Raw genomic sequence first — 27,482 nt, forward strand, 5'->3', positions numbered from 1 at the left:
GACCTTCTGAGAGCCTCTAGCAACCTCACAGAACTATTGGTTGTAAAACTTCTAGGATTCTTATCTCCATATCATCAAAGAAACTGAGTTCCAGAGAAAAGAAGTAATCTGCCCAAATTCACATACCTAGTAAATGATGGAGCTTGCACGAAGCCCAGGTATGCCTAACTCTAATCCAGTGTTTCCTCTATTGTCCTGCAGTGCTGCTCTTAACTTCTCCAGGTCCCAGTTTCTTCATTGGCACAAGGGGAGGCTGAACTCCATGATGGCTAATAGACCTTCTGATATTCATTCACTGGGTCTAGACCATAACTGCCAAACAAATGGGGCACAGGACATTAGTGGCCAGTATTCCAACAACAAGCATGTTTGGGAAATGATGGGGTAGACACAGAGAGTAGATTTCCTTACTGATGGACTTTTCAGAGCCTTTAATCTGAGACTGTATACTCTCAGGATACCTCTCAGGGACAGGTATAGGCTGCCACGTCCCCGTGTGTTCTAGACCACAGAGCATTTTGTAAGATGATTGGAGCTTTGTAAAACACAGCCTGAAAAACACCAGCTCCCCTAAGGCTGACAACAGAGAGCTCAGTCCCCCTCTCCTCTACTCATTCCCCCACACGAGTTTTTCCAGGGCTCAGGGCTCAGTTTCTTCCTTTCTCACTCGGCACACTCTCCCTTGGTATCCTCTCACCCATGCCTGGGCTTTCAGTAAGCAAGCATCCCATGCCAGTGACACACCAATCTCCATCTCTAGATGTGGCCTCATCTTTAAGTACTAGGTCCATTACTACAGCAGGGATCCCAAAAATTTTTATACAGGGGGCCAGTTCACTGTCCCTCAGACCATTAGAGGGCCACCACATCCAGTGCTCCTCTCACTGACCACCAATGAAAGAGGTGCCCTTCTGGAAGTGCGGCAGGGGGCCGGATAAATGGCCTCAGGGGGCCACATGTGGCCCGTGGGGCCGTAGTTTGGGGACCCCTGTAGACCTCCCACAGCACCTTGAACTCAGCTCATCCAACACTGATCTCATCATCTTTTCCCTAAACCTTTCCCACCCCAGTATCATTTTTCTCAACGAGTAGCACCATCATCCACATTGTCACCAAGCAGGAAAACTGGAAGCCATTTGGGATTCCTTCTCTTTCCACTTCCACATCTAGGTCCTGTCCATTTTTTTTTAATATCTCCCAGTGTCCTCATTGCTTACTTAGTACAAACCTCTCTGTCTCACTTAGACCCTTGTAAAGTTCAACACCATCTGCCCCAACATCCCCTTCAGCCTTTACTCCATATTTCTTGCCAGCAATTTTCTAAATCACACATATGACCCCATAGCTACCTTGCACAAAAACTTTTTATGGCTTCCTATTGCCTATAGGATTAAAAATATCTAAGTTCCTTAACATGATCTCCAAGACCCTTCCTAACCCTTTAAGACCCATGCCAATCTCCAGCTGCAGATTCTACTGCCCATTTCTCAAAATTACATCCCACCACACAGAAAACTGAGCTCCATATACTCACTCACATATACTTCCTGGAACCTAGAAGAGTGGCAGGAATTGGAAGCACTTGTGTATAGTTCCTGCTCCCCTCTCAACACACAAGCCCTTGTCCTGCTAATGCAATGATGGTTCAATACCACGGAGAGCGACACATGGCAACACCCCTTCCCTAGGCTCTTAATCATGCTCTGCCTTTGCTGCCTACTTAGTTCCCTCCTTCCACTCATCCTTTACAAACTTAACACAGACATGACTTCCTCCGGGAAGCCCTCCCTGAGCCACCTGGAAAATTGTCATTTCCTCCTCTGGATACTTGAGCAACCTGTGTATCGCTTCATCACACCAAACACATTGTGCTGATTATGTTTGTACATGAGTCCATCACACACACACACACACACACACACACACACACTCCCCATAATAGACTATTTGCCTCAAGGGCCCATACCCTGTCTGATTCATCTCTGCAATCCTGTACAGAGGAGGTGTTCAGAGAATGTGTGTTGATTGGATGAGTAAATGACATTTAGCAGGTGCTCGGGATGAATGTGTTGATTTGCATCATGTGTCTATTGCTCCGAGTGACTCAGAAACCAGCCACATTCCTCTTCTGACCCCTCTGAAAAAGGCATTTTCTCCCTAATTGACTCCACCTTCTCTTAGCTTCCATGTGCCATTTGTGTCCACCCTTTGATTACCTTCTTTTTTTTAAATTTTATTTTATTTATTCATTTTAGAGAGGAGAGAGAGAGACAGAGAGAGAAGGGGGGAGGAGCTGGAAGCATCAACTCCCATATGTGCCTTGACCAGGCAAGCCCAGGGTTTCGAACCACCGACCTCAGCATTTCCAGGTTGACGCTTTATCCACTGCGCCACCACAGGTCAGGCCTGATTACCTTCTTTACAGGTCATCATCCACAGGTAGGGAGAAGGCACCTCTCCTGGTATTGCCAAACTAAGATTTGTTGGAGCCAATCCACTTCCCCAGCCCAGGCCTGCCTCACGAATTTTGCTCAAAATGCTTCATCTCTGCCTCTCTCTTCTGCTCAGAACAGATGGTTCTGAATGCCCACAAACACAGACGTTTCTATTCTGTCAACTGAACATGTTTAGCACTTTTTTTTATATATATTTTACTTATTTATTCATTTTTCAGAGAGAGAAAAAGAAAAGGGGAAGGGCAGGAAGCATCAACTCCCATATGTGCCTTGACCAGGCAAGCCCAGGGTTTCAAACCGACAACCTCAGTGTTCCAGGTCAGTGTATCCACTGTGCCACCACAGGTCAGGCTGTCATTTGAACATGTTTAACACTTTCTAAATTATGGAAGTTTCAGCCTCCTTTGATCATGGACTCAGACCATCAGAAATGAAGAATCCCTTGAAGGACATTGAGTCTGACCTTCTCCCTTTCTCATGGAGAGACTACATCTGAGAGAGGACCAGTGGCCTGCCCAAGTTCATGTAATGAACACCATCTTTGTTTTTTTTTGGGGGGGGGAGGGATCGTTTTTCCTTTCATTGCTATTTTATTTTGATGCTCAGAGCCATCACCTTTCCTAACAGCATTCTAGTTTCTTGGTCTAAATGGAATTATAAATCAAGGCAGTGCATAGGATCCAACCAGACTCTCTCACCCAGTGTTTTAAATCTTGAGTAGGGTTGCAAATGAATAGGGAAAATTTGTCTGGATTTTGGTGAAGGCTCCCCATTAAGATGGCCCAGGGAGCCCTGGCTCCTGAATCTTCAATCTTCCCATTGATTCTGTGAACTCCTGATATGTTTCCAACACATTTCTTTCTTACTTAAGATAGTTTCTGTTGCACACAACCCTACAACCCTAACTGATATGGCCACATAGTAGGAGCGCTTGCGGTCATATACCAGTTGCCGCCTCCTCACAGCTCTATCTTTAGAGTCTGCATTAAAGCCAAACAACCTCACAGACCCACCCAGGCGTGGAGGAGAGGCAGAGACTTCAGGGGATGAAACAGACAGACTGATGTCTGGTTTTGCAGGGGAACAAGCCAGGATAGTGTTGATCATCTCGACACGTGTGTTCTACCCTTCGAGCCTAAGGTCAGAGTGGTAGAAGAGCTTTCATCAATACCCTAGAAACACATCTTCATATGCTCGCACACCAACACAGAAATAAGCACACACACCCACATGCCAAGATGACACCTGGGACCTGGAACGCAGCATGTTTCCGGGAAGAGCAATTAATAATACATTATGTGAGCGAGTCAGGCTTGAGGACTTAAACCTGCTGAGCAGCATGTTCCTTGATGACATTCCCAACAAACAAGTCCAGAGTAGTAGGGACTGGAATTATAAAGCAAGTACCATTTAGGCCAGACAGGTGTGTTCTAGTGGCCACACCTGCTCTAGTCTGAGTGGCTGAGCTGTCACAGACCTGCACCTGTGACCTCAGACCAGTCAGGCCTGAGTCTGGTACTGGTCTCTCTCCCCAAGAGTCCACTAGCCCTGAAGCTCTTGCCCTGCCTCAAAACACTTTGGATGATAACATCCTATAAACTCCTGGCTGAGCATTTTGTCTAGTTCATTCCTAGGAAGCACCACCCGCCCTGCTCAGCAACCCAAACACCAGAATGCACTGGAGTCAGAAGAAACTGTCCCTACTGAACTATTACAGACTTCACGCCACAGCTCCTCAGCTGGCACCTAAGCCTCTCTGGTCCCAGCCAGTCTCTCCTGTTTCCTTTCCCTCCCCTACAACACACACACACTCCTCTCCAGCCACACCAGACCCCTCCATGATTCATCACAGATTTGCTCCATTCCCCTGTACCTTGGCCATGCCCATTCCTTCCACTGGGAATTCCCTTCCCCACACCTTCTCCTGCTATTTGCCAGCTCCTAGGCCACCTCCTCAAAGGCTTCTGAGGGATGTAATCCCTTCCTCTGCCCATGGGTGTGCCTCCCTAGGCCTAGCGGAGTGTTTCTCTGTTTTATCTTGGACTGTGAGGTCCAAGGGCAGGGCTGGAGTCAGATTCCCTGCCTGACGCCAAGCTGGGCACCTACTGATACCAATACATGTTTTTGGAACCGGCACACATGAGGTTTATGATCATTTGCCCCAGCCATCGGACTCTGGGGTGGAGGAGTTGGGAGTGGCTGATGTTCTGACTCTTGGGAAGCCCTCACCCTTTTCTGAGAGCTGAGCCACACAGGGATCCTCGCCAGGGCTGTTGGGAGGGAGGTTCAGAATCTGGAGCTGGGTTTCTGTGGGCCTAGACCCAGCCTGTGAGAACACACGGTGCTTGGGCTGGAAAAGCCATATTCACTACACCTCTGAAATACAGCTGGGGAGGCTGCAGCTCAGAGAGGGCAAGAAGTGGCCCAGGTCATACAGCCAGGGAATGACGAAGGAACCATGGCATTATAATAAGAAGTATATGTTTCTGGCACAGAGCTCCTAAAACTGGGAATTTCCTAAGTGATAAGAACCCTAAAGTTGTTTTGTTTGTTAATGAGGTGACTTTTGGACCCCATCTAAAGATGGGGGCTGGTTGCCAGGGGAACCTACTGTGATTAGAGGGTTAGAACTTTTCCAGTCCTATCAGACTCCCAACCAACCTCTGAGGAGGGTAGAGGTGCTGGAGGTTGAGGTCAATCACCAATGGCCAATAGTTTAATCAATCATGCCTATATAATGAAGCCTCCATAGCGACCCAAAAGTTCAGGGCTCTGGCTGGGTAGCTGCGCTGTTGGGAGCATCGTCCAGATACACTAAGCATGCACGTTTGATCCCCAGTCAGGGTACATACAAGAATCAACCAATGACTAAATAACTAAGTGGAAAACAGATGGATGATTCCCTCCCTTACTCTCTCTCTAAAAAAAAAAAAAAAAAAAAGAAGCCCCCAAAGGTCAGAATTCGGGAGCTTCCGGGTTGATGAACACACGGACATTGGAGAGAGTGGCACCTGGAGAGGATGGGGATGCTCCTCACCTTCCCCTGTGCCTTGCCCTATGCATCTCTCCCACCAGGATATGTCTCAATTATATCCTTTTACAATGAACCGGTAATGGTAAGCAAAAGGGTTTCCTCAGTTCTATGAGCCACTTTAGTGACTTAATCAGACCCAAGAAGGGGGTCGGGGGAACCTCTGATTTATAGGCAGTCGGGCAGAATCACAATAACAATCTGGACTTGTGGGGGGCAGGGGTAGGCATGTATGACCGAACCCTTAAGCTTTAGGATCTGACACGCTCTCTTGGTAGACTGTGTCAGAATTGCGTTACAATGCAGGACACCCAGTTGGTGTCAGAGAACTGCTTGGTAGTATAGGACAGCCCCATCCACCTTATAATTGGGTGCAGAACACTTAGTAAATATCTTCACAAATTCTTTTTCTTATAACAGGCAGCTCTCCCTATTTCATGAGCTCCAAGTGTCAAATGGTGAGTTGAGGGGCTGGTCAGCCTGGTGATGGCCACTCTTGAGGAATGGCTGGAACTGGGGAACAGGCGTGGGCTGAGCTGGAGAGTCTAGCTCTTGGAACCTGTTCCATGCACAGGGAGGACACTACAGGGGGCAGGGATGGAGCAAGCAGGGGTCAGGAGGTGAGCAGGAAGCTGGGTCACTGCCCTGTCCGCAGCTGCTGGGAGGCAGGCACAGCCTGGCACAGGGAAGGGGGCAATCAGCAAGTAAACAAGTGATCGCCTGGCCAGGCACCAGGGGAGGGGGAGAGAAACTCATGCTCACAGGCAGAAAATACATGCCACCCCACTGCTGCCCGCCTGGAAGCTGTTGATCTCCTGCAGGGCCTACTGCGCCCAGCTGCTCTGAACCCAGTGGCAAGTATGAGTCCCACAGAGCCAGCCCTCCTGATAGGCTGTTCTGGGGTCAGAGCGAGGGCTGTGGTGCGGGGCCAGGGTGCAGAGCAAGGCTCTGCCAGGAGTCATGCTGGCTTAAGAGGCAGCTTGGGCATTCCTCATGGAGTTCCCTGGAACTTGAAGCCACACCCCCACACCAGCACCCTAGTAGAAATCTATCTCTAAGACTATGGATTCGGCCCCACCTTTTGTTAAGAGGATGACTTCACAAAGAGGGGTGTTTGTGCCCTCCTGGCCCTGCAGAATGGGGAAGATGAGTCACAGTGGGAGGTCCAGGGGAGGGATGCCTAGAGACCCATCTGAGCAGTCCCTCAGTTTCCCCACTTCAGGGGAAGCCCCGCCTTCTTGGCCAGGACCGTCCCCCTCTTTCTCTCCTGCTCTCACTCTCAGCAGAGGCATGGCGAGACTGGAAATAACATAACTGTCCAAAAGCCTGAGATCCACGGGCTTTGTACTGGCCATCCTTTAATGGGGGCCTCCTGGCGGACAGGCTGAGGACCCCAGGCTGCAGCAGCTTCGTGCTGGGTGCAGGCACAGGCGCAGGCCTCCCGCGGGGGCTGCTGACAGCTCAATCCCAGCCCAACCACAGACACCGCCAGCTCTCTGGCTGGGAGTGGAGACGTGGCAGGTGCAGCTCAGCCGGCAAGCCGGAGTTCCTGAGCCACAGCCAAAGGTGAGCAGAGGCTCTGACACTGTGGAGGCCACCAGGAGGGTTGCAGGCAGGGTGGATGGTACCTCCTCACTGCAGGACGGGGGCCTCAGGAGTCCTGTCTGGCGGCCCCCGTGTGAAAAAGCAGGCTTTGTCTCTCCGTGTTTCTGCTGTCCACATCCTTGCTGCCTGGGGTCCCTGCAGGAGGAAAGAAGTTTAGCCAGCCCCAAAGGAGGCAAAAAAAAAAAATGCGTTGGGACCACTGGTCCAAGTCTGTCAGGAAATCCTCTAGCTTCCAGTTTCAAAATAAAATTCCAGGTCGGAGCCCTTCTTCAACGCCACCAGCGGGGTCCCAGCCCCACTGCTCTCACTTGATGCTGCAGAGACTCCTGTGGCCTCTCTGCTTCAACGCCAAGCCTCTGCAGTCTGTTCTCAGCACGGCAGCCAGCCTGGTGCTTTTGCATTATAAATCAGTTGCCTTAAGGCACATCTGCTGGAAATCCCACTGGGCTCCCATCTCACTCCCAGTTAAGACCACAGTTCCTACAGGGTCCCTCAAAACCCCTCATGCTCTGGCCGCATTACTGCCACCCTCATCCCTTTCCCTCTCTCCTGCTCCAGCCACACTAGCCTCCTTGGTAGTCCTCAAGCAGGTGCATTCCCACCTCAAGCCCTTTGCACTCGCTGTTCCCTCCCCACAAATAACTTCAGGGTTCACTCCCTCACCTCCTCCTTGCTCCATTGTCACCTGTGCAGGGAGAACCTCCCTGACTGTCCTTGCAAAAATTGCAAACTGCCCCTAATTGTTTCTCTCTACCCACGTTCCTGCTTTATATCTCTCTGTAGCACTTACCACCACAAACACACTCTATCCTTTCTGTTTGTTTGTTTGTTTGTTTGTTTCATGAGTGTCTCTGCCTAGAGCATCAGCTCCATGAGAACTTAGACTCGGCCTTCACTCCCCAGCATCTGCAACCTTGCCTGGCACATAGCAAGGGCATAATAACTATTTTTGAATGAATGAATAAACAAATAAACTGTCCAGGAGTTCAGGGGGTAGCCAGTGCTCCTTGCTACCATGGGGTTCAGCCCTGAGTCTGGCATGGGTGTAAAGGGTGGGGGTACCTGTACCAGGCTGCTGGGCCTGAGCCTGGTCTCTCTCTAGGTTCAGTGCAGCCAGCAGGAAGCAGCCGCCACCCAGGGCAATGGCGAAGGTACAGCACAGGAAGCTCTGCTGAAGGCTGAGGAAGCGCTGCAGGTAGGAGTCAGGGTGCCTGGCCCGCAGGGCGCTGGAGACCTGCAGAGGAGGGAGGCCGGGTCTGCCAGGCCCACCAGGCCAGCTGGCAGGCCTCACTGTGTGCAGCTCCTCCCCCACACCCTTCCCACCTTGGACACACTCAAGCATGTCTGCAGCCCAGCCACCCACCCAGCCTTACCAGTCCAATGAGGTAGGGGCTGCCGGCATCTCCCAGGATGTGGCCCACTGTGATCTGAAGTGCCTCTGCTGTCCCCCGGCATCTGGGCGCCACCACTGACTGCAAAACACAGGAGAACCAGGGGAGCTCCCCAAGCGAGGGCAGAGGAGATGCCCCTTATACCTACGTCCTGCTTCCCACCTGCCAAGCACCTGCCTGGAGGTGTGATAGGCTGACCAAGGGGATAAGATGAGAGGAAATCGATGACCCGAATTCTGATGGGAAGCCCCATCACCAGAATGTCAGGCCCCACCGAAGTTCAAGAAAACTCCCTCATCCCCCAGGATGGGCGTGCGACACCCCTGATGAGGCTACCTCTCTTGAGGGTTTGCTCTTAAACTAGGCAGGGACAAGGCATGGCTGTGGCCACAGAGATGGGGCTGGGGCCTTGCAGCTCAGGGACCCAGGTGGCAGTAGTACAGGCTGGAAGGGTGAAGAGTGGGTACACATCCAGGTGTCTGCATGTGTCGGCACTTGGGCAGGATAGTTCAGACAGCTCAGCCTTCTCTCGGGAAGTTCAAGCCCCACTTGGCAGAGACCAAAGGCAGCCTCGCTGGGCAGGCCCACATAACTCCAAGGAAGAGGGTAGGGAGGTTAAGAATATGAATTCTGGAGTCAGGATGTCTGGGTTCCAATCCAGATCCCCCACTCACTAGCTGTGTGACTTTGGGCAAGTTGTTTCACTTCTCTATGCCTCAGTCTCCTCATCCCCTAACGGGGATGATAATAGGGCCTCCATGGAGGGTTAGATTCCTTATCAGTCTTCACCTGGTACTTGGAGGCTTCTGTGGACATCAACTGGAAATAACATCCTATCACTTCTGGAAGCAGAATGCTTCCAGGCATTGGCGCATGTGGTGCCTTCTGCCTGGCAAGCCTTCCCCATTCTGGTCCAGCTGGAGCCTCCTTATTTGTCCTTCAGGATTAACCTTTGGGTCATCTCTGTGAAGCCTTCTCAGAGTTGAGGGACCTATAGTGAGTTCCCGCAGCTCTTGTGTGCACCCCTCACTGAACACACATCCCCCACAACTGGGACGATTCCTTCTGTGTCCACTTCCTCTAACCCCTACATCACCTGGGCAGCAAAGCTCCTAAATTCTCTTAAGGTCCCTGGGGAAAAAGAAGGCACTGGGTACAGAGAGGATTAGCTGAAAGTTTGACAACTAAATAAAATAGTAGAACGGCCTGGGAGACTGGTCCCAGGAAAACCACTGCCAGAACTCAGGGCTGCAGCAGGGGACGGGGTGGAGGAAGGGGTTCAAGCAGAAGCCACACTTCACACGGTCCACACAGAGCAGCCACGGGGGGCTTCCCACTCCAGAGTCTGATCCCTGAGATCTGGGTATCTGTAGTCTGAGCCCAGCAGAGAGTAATAATAATTAAAATAATTATTAACATTTATTAAATGCTTCCTATATGCATTTAATAATATATATATATGTATATATATATTTATATATATATTCAACCAAGCCATGAGGGAGATGTGATTATTATCTGCATTTTATCGATGAAGAAGCTTTCCACAGGGAGGGAAATTACCTTGCTCAGGGTCACCCAGCCAGGGAACAGCATGACTGAGCTTTGAGTCCAGGCCTTCTCCCTCCAGTGCCTGGCCTTCCCACCACTCTGCTGCTATGAGCCAGGAGGAAGGAGCCTTTCCAAAAATATTTATGTATTTGTCCTAGAACTTTTGGAAAGTGGAAAGCAGGATAAAAAGGACAAGTTCACCTCTAGCCCTACAAACAGGTAACTGGTATAGAAACTGGAGAAAGGCATTCCAGGCCAGGGACAATGTGAGCAAAGGTGTCCCTTTGTGAGCAGGAGGCCAGGGACTGGGAGCCACAGGGGATCTGGTGAGAGAAGCCTGTGCATGCGCAGTGAAGAGTAGCAGGAGGCACTCTTGTGGGTGACCGGATAGTCCCAGGGTCGCTGGTGCTGAGCCACTCTTTGCAGGCGGTCAGAAAGCTGGGCCTCCCACCCATCACCGCAACCTGCCAACAGGCCCGAGAAGGCACTGACCACAGCTCTGCACCTTCCCCAGGTGCTTCCTTCTTATCCCATAATTATGTGATTACTCACTAGTAGTTCTAGAAAAAAGGGCAGCAACTCCTAGAGGCCAAGCCCTGAATGTCCAAAAGAGTCCATTCAGGATGCAGGGCTGCTTAGACCCTCAGAAAGATCCAGGCAGTCTGGTCCTGTTTTCCCCTCCCAGGAACCCCAACCAGGTAGGCTGAGACCAAGCCATTGCTGCCAACGGGAAGAGAGGTAGGTCTCCTCCAGCCTGCCCTGGGTCCACATTGTCTCCATATAGTCAGAGGGCCAAGGCTGGGCCCACCAGCAGCTGGAGAGCCTAGATGGTAATTTTAGAAGTGAGAGGCTTTTGGGTTCCCAAAAACCCAGGCTCGCTCTATTCTGAGACAAATACACCTCTGTTTTTGATTCTCCTTTCTTAGAAGACCTATTCCCTTTATAGCCTGGGTTCTAACCAGCACCGACGAAGGGCCTACAGAAATTCAGAGTGAGAACCACCAGGTGCAGACTCCCCGGCAGCCTGCCTCCTACGCTCCCCGCTCAGCCCTTACGCCAGACACCCCTGAGAGCATGAGCAGACAGCTACCTGGGGGGCAGAAGGCAGAGCAGGGTAGCACTAAGATGGAGTCAGCAGAATAGGAGGGTGCTAGCCCTCTCGGGGGGTAGGGGGACATCTGCTGAGGAAGTGGCTGGATTCCAGAACCCCAGAGGTCAGACCTGGGAGAGGAAGTGAGCTCCCCTTCTGCTCTCCTGGCTTCAGGGATGGAGTGAGTTGGCTCTGCACCACCCCAAGCGGGGCCCAGACAGCCAGGACCAGTACCGTTGGGTGGAAGCTGGAGTCCCCATCAGTGGGTTCTGGGAGGCAGGGAGCTCGGCTTGGGAAGACACAACGTCAGCCTTCCAAAGACCAATGCCCTTGGGGGTCCACCTGGGCTGTGGGGGAGGGTTGCCAGAGTGGGTCTGAAGTAGGTCTTGGCTATGATGGAGCCACCAGGAGACAGGGGTTTCTCAGGGCTCAGGGAGGGAGCTCCCTGTCAGAGGGTATGTGAACAAGGGGACAGACTGCCCTAGTCAGAATTTTGCAGAGCGATCAGGGACTAGGGAGCTGGCTGCACCAGACCAGTGGTCTCCAAGTGTGCTGTGAAGAACACCCATATCAGGATCACATGAAAATTTCATTAGAAATGCAGATTCCTGGCCCCAGCACAGACTCACTGAATAAGATTCTGAGAACAAAGGGCCTGGAAACTTAAATTTGCAATGAGCTCCCCAAATCTAAATCAATAGACTTTGAGAACCACTGGGCCAGAGAGCCCTGAGGTCTCTTCCCCAGGGAGAACTTAGCTTCTCTTACTTGTGGATATGAGGGTTCAAGAGAGCAGTGTTCCTAAGGCAGAATTCACAGAGGACTGCAGAGCCCTCAGGAACATGCATGATTCACATAGCAGGTATTAGCCCACCTATCTTTACAGCCTGGGGGCACACCCAGGGCCTCCTCACGCCCAATGAGACCACCTGTGCCTCAGGAGCAAGAGCTATCCTAGGATGGGACCTCCTGCACTTCCTGCCCCTGCCATGCTCCAGGCTGTTACCCCTGAGGCCCCACCCCACCTATGACTGGCCCTTTCTCCACCTTCCTGCCTCTGGAGGCTGCTGCTGCCTCATCTCTGAAAAAGCAACAGCAGCTTCCCAGGATCTTCTGCCGACTCCAGCTTCCATCTTCTCTCCCCTTGGGCACAGCTCCCTGCACCTTTGGTTTACACTCCAGGTCTCCCTCCTCACCTTGCTCCTGGCTGACCCCCCCCACCACCCCCACCCCCCCACCCCCCCACCCCCCCACCCCCCCCGCTGCACAGGCCAGGTTCCCCACAGCCTGCTCATCACCTGCATTTGGCCCAAGGCCACTCCCTCCTTGAGGGTCCCCTCTTTCTGGCAGGGGACCGAGCTCCAAAGACTACAAGGACCGGATCAGCTCCCAGCCACAGTATCCAAAGGCAATCTTTCGCTAAGGGGTTTCAGGAAGGTGGGAAGGCAGGAGAAGGGAGCATGAAGCCTTCCTGGGATGGCAGGCCTTGCTAAGCTTTGGGGGATGGAGGCCTCCGAGTCAGGGATCATGGCCTGGATCATGGCCAGCTGGCCCCCTGGGCAGTTCTAGCTGGCTCCCCTGCAGACCCAGCTGGGGACTATGGCTGAGCAGCGCCATAACCCTCCCCTTTCGCCCAACCCCTCCCCTCAACACACACACACAGCTCTATGAAGGCCTGGCTTGGCCAGGTTAATCATTCTTGCAGACACAAACACTGGGGGACACACGCGCAGCCTCCACATATTTGCGGGGCTGTCATGTGGAAAGGGAGCAGAGGCAGCGGGGCCAGCAGAGGAGGCTGCAGGGGGCAGGTTCCGGCTCACCTACACCACCCGAGGGAGCAGTTCTTTTGGAGGTCGGGGGACAGTCCCCTGTGCCGTAAGTGGGCAATCCCACCAAGCAACGTTTGCCGGCACTGTCCTGCTTTCTTATCTGCTGAGGGCTGTCCTGCAGGCTCTCTTGCTTACCCTGCCAGGCTGGTATGATTACCCTTCTTTTATAGACAAGGAAACTGAGGCCCAAGGCCATTGAGAGGTCTGTAGATGAGTGTGAGTGGGAGCCCAGTTCTTCTGTCTGTGGAGAGAAGGGAGACCTGCCAGCCCTGCAGCTCCCAGGATGGCAAGGACCGGCCCAGCTCCCTGCAGCTGAGACACCCACCCGGAGTCAAAGACGGGGCAGGACTGTCTATCCCTGCTGAGCCTGGGCCCTGGGGAGGGGGCAGGACTGTCTATCCCTGCTGAGCCTGGGCCCTGGGGAGGGGGCAGGACATCTAGGCAGGAAGTGAGTGTCCCTTCAGCAGTAGGATTCAAAAAGGCTTCGTTGGCTAATTAAATGACTGCACTTTCCCACAGGCCTTCCAAATGCCGATTCTTGGCTGTCGGGAGAGCTCTGGGAGATGAAGGATGAGAAAGTGAAAACCTCTGAGTTGCTATCGGAATCCCAGCCAGAATTCTCTGTGCCATTCACTGGGCAAAAACTTTACACGTATCATCTCATTTCAATAATCCACGAGGCATTTTCATCCTCATTTGCAAAACAGGGAAACTAAGGCTCAGCAACACAAAGTGACTTGCCTAGGCCGTAGAGCTAGTAAGTGACAAAAGCAAGGCTGAAACCCAGGTCTGTCTCCTGAATCCAAATTTGTGCCCTGCTACCCCCGCCTCAGGGCAGCTCTCAGCCAACTGCCAAGCTGCTCTTATTCCCTTGTGCCCAGTGCGGGTACCGGGCTGCCAGAAGGCAGGATGAGGACTCGTGGCGCGTGCTGAGGTCTGGGACCCTGCGTTATCCACAAGGGCACAGCCCTTTGGTGCTTAAAGTCCTTCCCTGCATGTCTCCTAGCAGGAGAAAGGGAGGCAGGACTCTGGACCTAGCAAAGTCATGTGGTCAGAACAACACCAGACCTTATTATAGTCCAAGGCATTGGAGCTGGAGTAGCCTGGACCCACCTGAGCTCAGTGGCTATAACCCTAAAGTCCAGCACGCTCATCTACATGCCCAGAGTGGAGGCCAAGGATCCTGCTTGTTGAGAAGGAATGTAGTCAAGAAAGACAGTAGGAAGGAGGAAGCCTTGGTGTCAAAAAGCCTGGGTTCCAGTTCTGGCTCAGTGCCTTTGCATGCTATGTGTCCTTAGTCCAGGCCCCTGCCCTCTCTGAGCCTCCATTTGCTCATCTGCAAAATGAGAGTGATAGTCAGAGGAGATATTTAGGAGTGTCAGGGAGGCCCCTGGCCCAAGGCAACTATTCAGTGAGCTTGGTCCCCTAACCCACGGTCTCCCTCCCAATATCCAGGCCACCCAATAGCCCAGGAACAGCACTGAACTAGACAGACTTAAGGTCCCCCCGCTCAAAAGACCCTAGAACCAGCCTCCCACTCTGACTCCCACACCTACCAGCAGGATGTCAGCAACCACTGCCCAGTTGCAGGACAGAAGCAGCTCCCCAAGGGCCAGGAACACCTGTGGACAAACAGCAGCCAGGTGAGGCTCCCTGGACCTCAGTTACCGACCCCTCTGAGCACTGTCTCTTCCCACTGTGCAGAGGGAGCCTGAGGCTGCACAGAGGAAGGCACCTTTAAGACTTACTGGGATGGCCGAAGTCTGCAACTGTGTTTCCAGTTCCAGTCGCCTCAGGGGTGGGAAGATATTCCCATCTGGGCAGGCTGGCAGCCATGACCCAGAGCGGAGTGCCAAGCCCTGAGCCTGGGGACAGCGTTCTTCCCGGTGGACAGCCCCCGGGGTCCAGTGCTTGGGGTCACCCATGGGGCCCCAGTAGGAGGCAGCCAGGCTTCCAGGCCACAGGCTCAGAGAGGAGAAAAGCCCATGCCTCCTCCATGTTCCTTAAGGCCTGTGTACACTGATACGGTGTCTACTGTGTGCCCCCCACCCCAATGTCTGCCGGTAACTGGAGGCCACTCGGTACCTGTCTCTCCCAGCTTCCTGAACCTCCCTCCAGCCAAAGGATTAGGACAATCCTCATTCCACTCACTCAAGAAGAGTTTAATGAAGCAGCAAGAAAGAGGAAAAACGTCTTATTCCTCAGAGCTTCCGAGAGCTTATTGCTAGAGTGGAATTAGTCATTCCTGGAGTCACGGGGCTGTGTCCCGAGCAGCCCAGGCTCTGGTTCCCAGAGGCCCGTGAGCACCCAGGGCAAAAGAACCAAGGGCCCACTGCCTGCACACCTACTGTGTGCCAGGCATGTCCAGTTTGGTCACCTGTCTAACCTCTCAGCCACCTCATAAAGTAGACTTCATTACACCTATTTCACAGATGAGCAGACTCAAGTCCAAGGCCACACACATCAGACCACTTTCTGGCAAGCCCCTCACCCCAACACTGGCCCTGTGCAAGGTGAGGGACAAGAAGCTGGGGGCAGGGGAGGCCTTAGCAGCCATAGTGTCCAGTGACCCCGGCAGGAGGGAAGTCAGAGAAAGGCCCAAGATGGGAGGGCATCCTGGTGGAGGTGGTACTGAGCAAAGCCCTGAAGGATGGGCAGGATCAGGATGGGCTGAGAAGAGCCCCAAGGCAATGCTGGCAGAGGACCCACTAAAGCAGAGGCAGAAGCTAGAATGCACCCACCATGCTGGGTGGGACAGAAATATGGCCCGGTGTGGTAGAAAGGGCAGAACCCACCTGGCAGGGAGAGCAATTGTGTGTGTTCTCTCGGTCTTATCAGTACCTGGCCCTCTGCACCCAAACTCAGAACCCCTGAGGGCAGGGCAGGTCTCCCTCTGGGCCTAGAATATGGGGCTGGGCACCCACAGGGGAGGGAATCAGACCAGCTGGGAGGCGGTCCAGGAGGTGTCTAGGCAGACCTGAATTCCAATCTGACAGGATTTGTCACCCCAGCCTCTGAAGCCATATGAAAGCCTGGACTGAGCTCACACACACCCTCCCCTCCTATTCCAGCCACTTCCACCTGAACTGCGCTGCAGTCGGACACCAGCCACTGGGACAGGCACTCTGCTGATGCCATACCCCCCGCCTGTCTCTCCCTGCTCCCTCACTCCCACCAGACATACTGAAATACACCTTTTCCTTCCCCCAGCTGGAGCAGGGTGGGTCCAGACCCCAAAATAGAGCCGATCCGAGAGAGGCTGCAGCCACAATGGGGCCATTCATGCTGAAAAAGGCGCCTGAGGATGCCAGGTTTCCTCAGACACACCTGGAAACCGGCCCCAACCCACCAAATCGTCTCCATACAGTGGCTTTGAAGGGCCAAAGGCCCGACTGGGGAGAAGCCGCCTCCCAATCCCATAATTACAGAGTCTCCTGAGACAGCTGCTAAAAAAGGGGCTCTCCAACAAAGGGGTGTGACCTCATGGGGTGGATGGGCCTGGCCCCACCCTGCCATGCTGGGCTACTGTGGGGAGGTCACCACCCTCTGAGCCTTGGTTTTCCCAACCATACAACAATCAAGGTGGCCCAAGTACCCTGCTAGGCACCTCCAGTGCCCACAGCCTGTGCCTCTAACGCTGGGATCCTTGCTTGGCTCTACTTGTGTTCCCCACACGCTGAGTACAAATTGGGTCTTAGAGTTTGGTGGCTTCCATGGCCAATTCAAACTCAAGTTCCTCAATTAAAAATGAAAGTACAGCCTGACCAGGTGGTGGCGCAGTGGATAGAGCATCAGACTGGGATGCGGAAGACCCAGGTTCGAGACCCCGAGGTTGCCAGCTTCAGCACAGGCTCATCTCATTTGAGCAAAGCTCACCAGCTTGGACCCAAGGTCGCTGGCGTGAGCACGGGGTTACTCAGTCTGCTGAAGGCCCATAGTCAAGGCACATATGAGAAAGCAATCAATAAACAACTAAGGTGTCGCAATGAAAATTGATGCTTCTCATCTCTCTGTTCCTGTCTGTCTGTCCCTGTCTATCCCTCTCTCTGACTCTCTGTCTCTATAAAAAAAAAAAATGAAAGTACAGTAAGCCTGAATAGGTGGTGGTACAGTGGATAGAGCATCAAACCTCGAGGTCACCAGCTTGAGTGCGGGTTCATCTGGTTTGAGTAAAAGCTCACCAGCTTGGACCCAAGGTCGCTGTCTCGAGCAAGGGGTTACTTGGTCAATGAACAACTAGGGTTCAATGAACAACTGTTTCAAAATGAAAAACTGCCTGACCAGGCGGTGGCGCAGTGGATAGAGCGTCGGACTGGGATGCAGAGGACCCAGGTTCGAGATCCCAAGGTCGCCAGCTTCAGTGCGAGCTCATCTGGTTTGAGCAAAAGCCTACCAGCTTGAACCAAAGGTCACTGGGTCCAACAAGGGGTTACTCAGTCTGCTGAAGGCCCGTGGTCAAGGCACATATGAGAAAGCAATCAATGAACAACTAAAGTGTTGCAACGCGCAATGGAAAACTAATGATTGATGCTTCTCATCTCTCTCCGTTCCTGTCTGTCTGTCCCTGTCTATCCCTCTCTCTGACTCACTCTCTCTCTGTAAAATAAACAAATAAATATATAAATAAGAATTAAAAAAAAAAATGAAAAACTGATGATTGATGCTTCTTATCTCTCTTTGTTCCTGTCTGTCTGTCCTTCTCTATCCCTCTCTCTGACTCTATCTCTGTTCCTGTATTTAAAAAAAAAGAAAAGAAAAATTGATGCTTCTCATCTCTCTCCCTTCCTGCTTGTCCCTACCTGTCCCTCTCTCTGTCTCTGTCTCTCTTGCTTAAAAAAAAAATAAAATGAAACTAAGGCCTTGGTCTGTGCCTCAGTGGATGGAGCGTCACCCTGGCTTATGGACATCCTAGGTTCAATTTCCAGACAGGGCACACAAGAGAAGCGACTATCTGCTTCTCCCACCCTCCCTCTCCCCATTCTCTCTCTCTTCCCCTCCAGCAGCCAGTGGCTGGATTGGTTGAGTGTGGCCCTGGGTGCTGAGGATGACTATGTTGAAGTGCATCAGCCTCAGGTGTTAAAAAAAAAGCTCAGTACTCAAGCATTGGCTCCAGATGGGGTTGCTGAGTGGATCCTATTTCAGGGTGGATGCAGGAGTCTGCCAATCTCCCCTCTTCTCACCTTAAAAAGTAAAATTAAAAAAACAAACAAACAAAAACTAACTACAAGGGCTGTGGCTTGAAATAAAGTCACCATGAAGAATTTAGCTATTTAAAGCTACTCCCGCATGGTTGCCTCAGCCCCACAGTGCCAGGACCCCTTGGACACCCTCTCTTGCATGGCCACAGGCTTCTCACTGACCAGGTCCCCAGATGTGTTCTTGCCTACTGTCCCCCCACGTCACTGTCCTTCCTGTGGCTGAGCCATGGGAAAGCCTGTTGGACCTCATCACCCAGGCCAGACACAGGGAGGGGAGTGGGGAGCTCCTACGTGCCTCGCTTACCATCACAGCCCTCCACTCCTGAACCCTGTCCACTCTGAATCCTAAATGTCCCTCCAACCAGCTGTTCCTCCTGTCCACTGCTGCTGGCCTGGACCAGGCCTCGCCTTCTTTCTCCTCCTCGACAGTTTCCCAGGCCCCACAGTCCCCCACCCCCAGTGCTGAAGGGGACTTCCAAAAGAGAAATCCGATTCTGCCCTTGTCCCCTTAGCACCTCTGCATGCTTCCCGCACCCTGGCTCAGGCCCCTTGGGTGATGGAGCCTGGGAACACTGCCTGGAGCCTGACAACCGTGCTGCCGCTCAGCCTCTGGCCTTTTCCATTTCAGATTCAAGAGGATTTCCCCTCGAGCTGGGCAGCGGTGATGACCATCCCTGGCCTTAATCACCCCTGACCCCAAAGGAGGGCACAGAGACACCCCCCCCTCACACTGTGACGCAGGCGCACGTACTCACATACAGACACAGCCATGTGAGCATGCACAGACATGTGCATGTGCAAAATCTCACATGTGTATAGACAAGCTTCAATGCACATGCACAATCCCACATATGCACACATACATGGACACTCATAACCTGGAACACACAGAAAACACACCATAGTACACACATAGATGATACTTGAAATAGTAAAACTCAGGTAGCCAAAGCACCCACCAACTAGATGGTGGCTGTAAACACTGGTACACACTTGCTGAGGTGAAAGTGAAAACAGCCTAGTGTGTGCACGTGCATGGGCATGCTTGTGGTCTCACAACATGGACAGCACGCATAATCACATGTGCACACACTCATGTGCATGTGCACAAACATGCTCGTGCCCTCACACTCATACTCACGGACATGCATACACTCATACTTTCACACACACACTCACATGCACCTCTCCTTGAGTATACTTGCACACACAGGTAGGCATGGGAAGGGAACCAGAGGAAAAATGAAGCCCCTGCCCAGAGAAGGCTTAGTCTCAATGGGCTGGAGTAGGCAGTGTCTTCCCCTTGGTCCATCTAAGTCTTCCGGTTGGGCAGTAACTGATCTCTGACCTGCAAAGAATGGAACCTAGGCCCCATCAATAAATGGAAAGGCAAATGTCCCCCATGAGCCCATGGAGACTGGGGCAGAGCTAAGACCCGTGAATCAACTCCTCTCGCTCTGTGGCTGGGCCAGGCCACAGGCACAGACTGGCCGCCAGCAAGCTGTCATGATGGCTGGCACACTCTGCCTCTGGGTCTGCCAACCTGTAATTGCAGGGACTGGCGTTAGGGCACAAGGGCACCACCTGTTTCCCAGGGGCCAGCTGCAGCCCAGCAGCCTGGGAGGCAGGCAGGCGGGGAGTGAGGCAGTGAGGGAGGGGAGCTCTGGCGTCCTCCTGGAGAACTCAGCAGAGACTGCGGGCACTCCGGGTGGGCTCTGCCACCCAGCCAAGAGGAGACACCTCCTAGATGGCGGAAGGGAAGTGAGGCCTTAGAGGACGGGCGAGTAGGTCTCTCTCAGTCCCTCCAGGGCCGCCCTGGCAAGTCTGGTTGCTCTAGCCCAAGGTGCAAGAGAAAAGGGGCTTATTCAAGAAGCCCCTCAAACTAAGTTGTAAGAGAGGCCCCCAGAGCTGGGACATCTGCATAGCCCAGCTGTCTGCCACCCCTACCCACCCACCCAAGGGCCAGAAAGCAGAATCCTTAGCTGACCCTGACTACAGCTGTGATGGGCACACATCCTGGCTGTTCCCTGACAACCACCTTGTAAGTCTCTCCTGTGAGCACCAAGTTGGTCAGATACGAGGCCTCCACCTCTGGTCCTTGCTCCGGAGACTTGAGGCTCAGAAGGACAGCATCCCCCCACCCCAGATGTAAAGGCCTCTGCAGCAGCCAAGCTGGTTCTGCTGTGTGGTGGTGGCCACATTCTCCTTCGGCAAGTAGGGTACTCAGAGTTATGGTCTAGTCTGGGCTGGAAGGGGCCTTAAATATGATCTGGGCCAGCTCCTGTGTAAAGATGGAAGGCTGACATTGCAACATAGACTTCTCTTCCTCCCAAAAGTAAAAAATAGTTAGGTCAGAATAATGTTGTTTTTCGCCAAGGAAAAGAATAAAACTTAATGAGATAAACACTAAATATTGGCAGACAAAGGGAAAACACAAACAAACAGACAATTCTGGACTAGGGTAGAGGGCATGGCCCTTCTCAGCTCCCCTCCCCAACACTACTCTCCAAAACCCCCAGACTGAAGGGAAATAAACCAGAGGTCCTTAGTCCCCGCTCTTGACTTAGAATCAGAGGGAAAAGCTGCTGGGGAGAAATGGGTAGAAGTGGGTAAACAATGGCTCCAGTTACTGACTCCACTCCAGGCCAGAGCACAGCCCCCATCCCAGAAGGGGATGCACCCAGTAATTTAGCAGAATGTGGTACAGCATTTATTTACCTAAATCCCAGAAGTGGGAGCAGAGCCCAGGTGTTGAAACAAAGACTTTTCACTGCCTCACCTGAGCCCTGCAGTTCCCTCAGGCGACAGAAAACCTAATGCTCAAGTCTCCAACTGCAGCTCCTTTGGAGAAGAGAATGGTCACAGAGAAGGCTGGAAGAGAGTCAAGAACAAAGAGTCACCCACACTCCATCAAAGCAAATTCAGCATCTGAGAAGAGCTGCCAGGCCCAAGCTGGGGGGGAAGCATTCAGCAGACAGAGAGTGTAGAAGAAAGAAAAAAGGAAAGGGAAAGGAAAAGAAATGAAATAAAAAGGAAGGAGAGATGAAGGGGAGGAGGAAGGGAAGGATAGGGAAAAGAAGTAAAAGGAGCCTGACCAGGTGGTGGCGCAGTGGGTAGAGCATCAGACTAGGATGCGGAGGACCCAGGTTCAAAACTTCGAGGTCGCCAGCTTGAGCGCGGGTTCATCTGGTTTGAGCAAAAGCTCACCAGCTTGGACCCAAGGTCATTCGCTCGAGCAAGGGGTTACTTGGTCTGCTGTAGCCCCACGATCAAGGCACATATGAGAAAGCAATCAATGAACAACTAAGGTGTCGCAACGAAACACTAATGATTGATGCTTCTCATCTCCCTCTGTTCCTGTCTGTCTGCCCCTATCTATCCCTCTCTCTGACTCTCTCTGTCTCTGTAAAAAAAAAAAAAAAAAAAAAAAAAAAGAAGAAGAAGAAGAAGTAAGGGAAGGGGAGGGGAGGAGAGGGGAGGGGAGAGAAAGAGAAAGAGAAAGAGAGGGATAGGATGAAAAAAGAACCCAACCGGCCCTGGCCGGTTGGCTCAGCGGTAGAGTGTCGGCCTGGCATGTGGGGGACCCGGGTTCGATTCCCGGCCGGGGCACATAGGAGAAGCGCCCATTTGCTTCTCCACCCCCCCTCCTTCCTCTCTGTCTCTCTCTTCCCCTCCCGCAGCCGGGGCTCCATTGGAGCGGGGATGGCCCGGGCGCTGGGGATGGCTCCTTGGCCTCTGCCCCAGGCGCTAGAGTGGCTCTGGTCTGGGCGGAGCGGCGCCCCAGAGGGGCAGAGCATCGCTCCCTGGTGGGCAGAGCATCGCCCCTGGTGGGCGTGCCGGGTGGATCCCGGTCGGGCGCATGCAGGAGTCTGTCTGACTGTCTCTCCCTGTTTCCAGCTTCAGAAAAATACAAAAAAAAAAAAGAAAAAAGAAAAAAGAACCCAACTTAGAAGATAGATGTTAGGAGAAGGAGAAGAAAATTCCTTATAATTGCTTCAAATTATATTGAATGTTAATTCAATCAAGAAAAAGTTCAAAGGTGAACTGAACCTGCATAGGATGAGATATAAAGGTATATCACAGACCTAAGAAAATAAATGGAGGAGAGGGGAGGCAAAATGGCAAAAGACATAATTACAGAACAAATAAATTATAAACAGCAAGAAACAGAGTAGGCATTAGTGAAAGTAGACTTACTGATATAGAGAAAAGGCTTGATATCATCTCACTGTTGATTTTAAAAACACAAAGAGAAGAAAACATTAGGGAGAAGTAAATGATATGGAAGACAGATGAAGATGATCAAGGCTGAGACAGGTGTGCGGCAAGCAAGGCACCTAAGTCACCAGATTTCGGAAGCTGCTTACTTTCAATTTGCACAAGGGCAGAGTCTGGACCTGAGAGTGAGCACTGCCTAAAATTGTGTGCCCTCGATGCCTTGCTTGCCTCACCCTGAAGATGACCCAACCCAAGTTAAAAAATAATAATAATAATAATAAATAAACATAAGAAATATCCAAAGAGATGAAATGAGGAAGGAAGATACTCCGTACTGATTCAACAAATAAGAAGAACATTATTAGGAAGAAGTTTCGTTATGATGTGGAATACTTAACATTGAGACACAGCCTAGCTGTAGTAAGCATTTCCCAGCATGGCTCCAGAGACCCCGTCTCTTATTTTCTCATCCTTGCCTTGACTGCAGCCTGTATGAAACCATGACGCAGAGGATCCATTTGGGCTACGGCTGGATTCCTGACTCACAGAAACTGAGAGGTAATAAATGTGTGTTGTCTTAAACAGTTAGGTCTTGGGGTGATTTGTTACACAGCAAGAGATAAATAATACAAATAATACACTAGTTAAGCTACTGAATTTCAAGAATGAATCATAAAATTTTCAGGTATCCAGATGGAATAAATGAGTCAACATGAAAGATTTTTATTTTAAATCAGGCTAACTCTACTCTCCATAGCAACATTTGATGCCAAAAGACAATGGAGCAAATGTTTACAAAGTAGCGAGGGAAAGAAAATGTGAGCTAAGAATATTATACCATTAGATGTTGCTCAAGAGTCGAAGAGGAGAAAACAACTTCAAACATAAATGAACCAAAAGCGTACAATCTAGCCTTTCTGGGGCAGGGGGGACGTAGCAGGGATTGGGGGGAAACGGGTAAAACTACTTAACCACAAAAATCTACCTAGTTAGGAGTTAAAGCAAAATAAAGAACCCAGGAATGGAGGATCTATGTCAACAGACTTATAATGAGCATTGCATCTATTTAAATCTGGGAAGATTATGCTTAAAGAACAGATTGTGAGTGTTCTCTGATAATATAACTAACAAAAATCAGGAGCTTGGGAAGAGAGAAAGGGAGGTGTATGAGAAGGCTGGTATTCTCTCTCATAGTTGGGATTCATCACTAAATCCAAAGTTATGAAATTAATGTGAAGTTAAGTAATTCCTTTGATTTCACTTAAATTTGATTTCAGGTAAATTTATATAAATTAATTAAACATATTGTATGATTCCATTTATATGAAATACCCAGAGTAGGCAAATCTATAAAAACAGAAGTTAGATCTGTGGTTACCTAGTGCTAGCGTAAGGGCAGGTTGGGGAGGAACGGCAAGCGACTGATAATGGATACGGTTTCTTTTTGGGGTGATGATACATTCTAAAATTGACGTGGTGATAATTGCACAACTTTGAATATACTAAAAACCATTAAACTATACACTTTAAATGGGTAAATTGTATGTAAATTACATTTCACTAAATCTGTTTTTGGTTTTTGGTTTTGTTTTGTTTTTTTGTGACAGAGAGGGGGACAGACAGGAAGGTAGAGAGATGAGAAGTGTCAATTCTTCATTGTGGTACCTTAGTTGTTCATTGACTGCTTTCTCATATGTGCCTTGACCAGGGGCTACAGTAGAGCAAGTGACCCCTTGCTCAAGCCAGCGATCTTGGGCTCAAGCCAGAAACCTTGGGCTTCAAGCCAGAGACCATAAGGTCATGTCTATGATCCCACGCTCAAGCCAGCAACCCCACGCTCAAGCTGGTGAGCCCACATTCAAGCCGGCGACCTCGGAGTTTCAAACTTGGGTCCTCTGCATCCCAGTCTGATGCTCTATCCACTGTGCCACCACCTGGTCAGGCTCACTAAATCTGTTTTTAAAAGTATACTATCAGCCTGACCAGGCGGTGGCGCAGTGGATAGAGCATTGGACTGGGATGCAGAGGACCCGGGTTCGAGACCCTGAGGTCGCCAGCTTGAGTGCGGGCTCATCTAGTTTGAAGAAAAGCCCACCAGCTTGAACCCAAGGTCGCTGGCTCCAGCAAGGGGTTACTCAGTCTGCTGAAGGCCCGTGATCAAGGCACATATGAGAAAGCAATCAATGAACAACTAAGGTATTGCAACGTGCAATGAAAAACTAATGATTGATGCTTCTCATCTCTCTCCATTCCTGTCTGTCTGTCCCTGTCTATCCCTCTCTCTGACTCACTCTCTGTCTCTGTAAAAAATAAATTAAAAAAAAAATTTAAAGTATACTATCATATGACCTCAGTTTAATGAAAATATTTCTAAAAACATAAATCTGTGTGACAAGGATAGGAAGACAGTCACCTAATTACATAGCAAAAGTGGAAGCAACTAGGCCAGGATGTTAAGAGTAGTTGATTCTGAAAGATAAGAATACGGATAATTGCAATTTTCTTCCTTGTGCTTTTCTGTTTTTGCTTTTGTTTTTTAAATTCCTCCCAGATAAAAATGGGAGAGTCACGTGATACAGAGTGGTAGATTGAATTGTTGGTCCCAGCTCTTGACGCTGCCACAGCCTTGATGTGTGGAGTGCCCTGGCCCTTGGTCCTTGGTCTTCTCTTCTCTGTCCATGCTCACCCTCATGGTGAGGTGACCTCATTCAAGTGCACGGCTCTAAATAACCAGCCCAGACCGCTCTCCTGAACTTCAGACTCGTATATACCCAACTGCCTCTTAACACTTCCAGTTGACTATTCTAAGAGGCATCTTAAATTTAAGATGTCTAAAACTGAATCTCTAATGTCACTTCCCCAAAACAAAACAAAACAAAACAATCCTGCACCTCCCTCAGTCTCCTCCATCTCAGTAAATGCCAACTCCATGCTTGTGCTCCTGGTGTCACTCTCGACTCCTCCCTCTCATCCACACTCCACACCCAACCTGTCAGGAAATCCTGTCAATTCTACTTCCAAAATATACCCAGCTCTGACCACTTCTCCACACTTCCTCCATAATTGCCCTGGACCCAGCCACATGCATCTCTTGCCTGTATCATTAGAAGGCCTCCTAATTGTTTTCCCAGGTTCTGTCCTTGTCTTCTTTCACTCTATTATCAACACAGGAGCCATAGAGACCCCATTAAACCACGGGGGAGATGTTACAAAATGACCACCCAATTAATCACGTTTCTTGGCATTTGTACTCTGGCATAGTGCCCTCCCATGGGGAAACTGGGTGGCAGTGATGCTGGCTGGCTGTTCCTGCCCTGGGCCTTCAGGGTCTTTGCAGCTCCCACTGTTGCTTTCTTGGAATGCTACCCTGGGACTGCCACGGACGAAGGTGGCTTAGCCCAGTGGAGGATGAGAAGCTACATGGAGGAGCAGACAGCCAGACCCGAGTGAGATCAGCTTGGACACTCCAGCCCAGCCAGTCTTCCAGGTAAAGGAAGCTACCTGAGTGAGCACCAGCAGAGAAACTGTCCAGCCAACCCACAGAATTACAAGAAATAAGAAAATTCTTTTAAGCCATTAAGTTTTGAAGCAATTTGTTATACAGCAATAGATAACTGATATACCCATAAGTCAGGTCATTTCATATCTGTGCTAGACATCCTCTAATGGCTTTCCATTTCACTTACACTTGAAGCCAAAGTCATTATATATACAGAGTCCTACATAGTCTGTATCCCCACTGCCATGACCTCTGACCTCATATCTCCTGTTCTTCCCTGGCTTAACCCATTCCAGCCACATTTCCTCAAATGCACCAGCCATGCTTTGCCCTTTGTGACCTTCGCACTTGCTGTTCCCTCTACATGGAATGATCTTCCCCACTCTACCCCTGTATCCACATGGCTCCCTCCCTCACTTGCTTCAGGTTGCTACAGAAGTGTCACCATCCCAGTGAGGCCTCTCTGGCCACCTTGCACTACCCCTATCCCTCTTCTGGTCCTCCTTCCCTGCTCTGTTATTGTCCACAGCCTTCAGCCCCATTTAACATACCATTTAATTTACATGTTTATTTCATTACATACATATTTTTGCCTGTTTCGTTTAATGTTGTATCCCCAGAGGTGGAACAGACCCTGGCACACAGGAGGTATTTGACAAATACTTGGTAAGCAGGTGAACATTGCTGCTCATTGAACCACCTCACCATGGCCTTGGCTCTGCCCCTTGAGGCCTCTGCTCCCTCAACCCAGGAGGCCCAGCAGGGGTTTGAGGGTCAAGACTGAACCCCAAGATTTCTCACCTGTGAGACTAAAGTAGCAGCATGGAGTTAGAGACCTGCCCAGGCAGGGGATGGCTCACATTTGTGGGGGCTTCATAGTCATGTGCCCAGACACACCTCCCACGATGCTGGATGTCAGCAGGACGCAGACCACAGTGGAGAAGCTCCCTTGGGGAGCTATGGCAGATTGTATTTACCCAAAACATCCACTGCAGTATGTCTACATGCTCTTTAAGATCGCTGTTAGTCTCCCTCGAAAGATTGAATCTATTTTCTCTCCCCTCAAATCTGAGAAGTTGTAGCTCAAATGAAGAACAGAATGCTGTGAAAGTCATGCTATGTCGCTTTCAAGGGTAGGTCATAAAGACAATATGGCTGCATCTGGCTCTCGCTCACAGGATGATAGTCCTTGGAACCAAGCCACAATGTTATGAGGAAGCCAAGGCCACGTGGGAAGACCATAGCCAGGTGTTTTAGCCAATGGCTTCAGGTAAGGTCTCAGCCAATAGTCAGAATCGGTCTCCGATGGCCCCCCGCCTTTGGTGATGCAGCCCCCACCCCATCCTGCCTTGTTAACTCCCAGTGGAAAAGAGCTAAGTTATCCCCACTCCTAACCTTGCTCAAACTGCAAATTTGTGAGCAAATATGTATTTTTGTTGTTTTAACCTACTAAGTTTCATTACATATCCATCGTAACTAGAACAAGCACAAAAGTTTATTTATTTAGTTCCTTAAGGAAACCAAGAAGTAATTAGTACTAGCACCACCATTTTATATCTGAAAAGATTGAGGCACAGCAGGGCCGAGATCTTGCCCTAGCTGATAGAGCTA

The 27,482-nt window shown here is 50.8% G+C and overlaps 1 protein-coding gene across 2 annotated transcripts in view; it reads right to left on the reverse strand.

Annotated features, from left to right (window-relative positions):
- Positions 1-6,816: 6,816 nt before the first annotated feature.
- SPNS3 (SPNS lysolipid transporter 3, sphingosine-1-phosphate (putative)) overlaps positions 6,817-27,482 on the reverse strand; it is a 50,034-nt gene continuing 29,368 nt past the window's right edge. For both annotated transcript variants that reach the window (XM_066262971.1, XM_066262970.1), the window contains exons 9-12: positions 14,513-14,578; positions 8,466-8,564; positions 8,155-8,326; positions 6,817-7,227 (exon numbers count right to left, since the gene is read on the reverse strand). In XM_066262971.1, coding sequence (XP_066119068.1) covers positions 7,139-7,227; positions 8,155-8,326; positions 8,466-8,564; positions 14,513-14,578 — 426 coding nt within the window. In that variant the 3' untranslated portion in view covers positions 6,817-7,138. The remainder of the gene's footprint in view (positions 7,228-8,154; positions 8,327-8,465; positions 8,565-14,512; positions 14,579-27,482) is intronic.

Source organism: Saccopteryx bilineata, chromosome 2, assembly GCF_036850765.1.
Source record: "Saccopteryx bilineata isolate mSacBil1 chromosome 2, mSacBil1_pri_phased_curated, whole genome shotgun sequence".
Taxonomy (NCBI): domain Eukaryota; kingdom Metazoa; phylum Chordata; class Mammalia; order Chiroptera; family Emballonuridae; genus Saccopteryx; species Saccopteryx bilineata.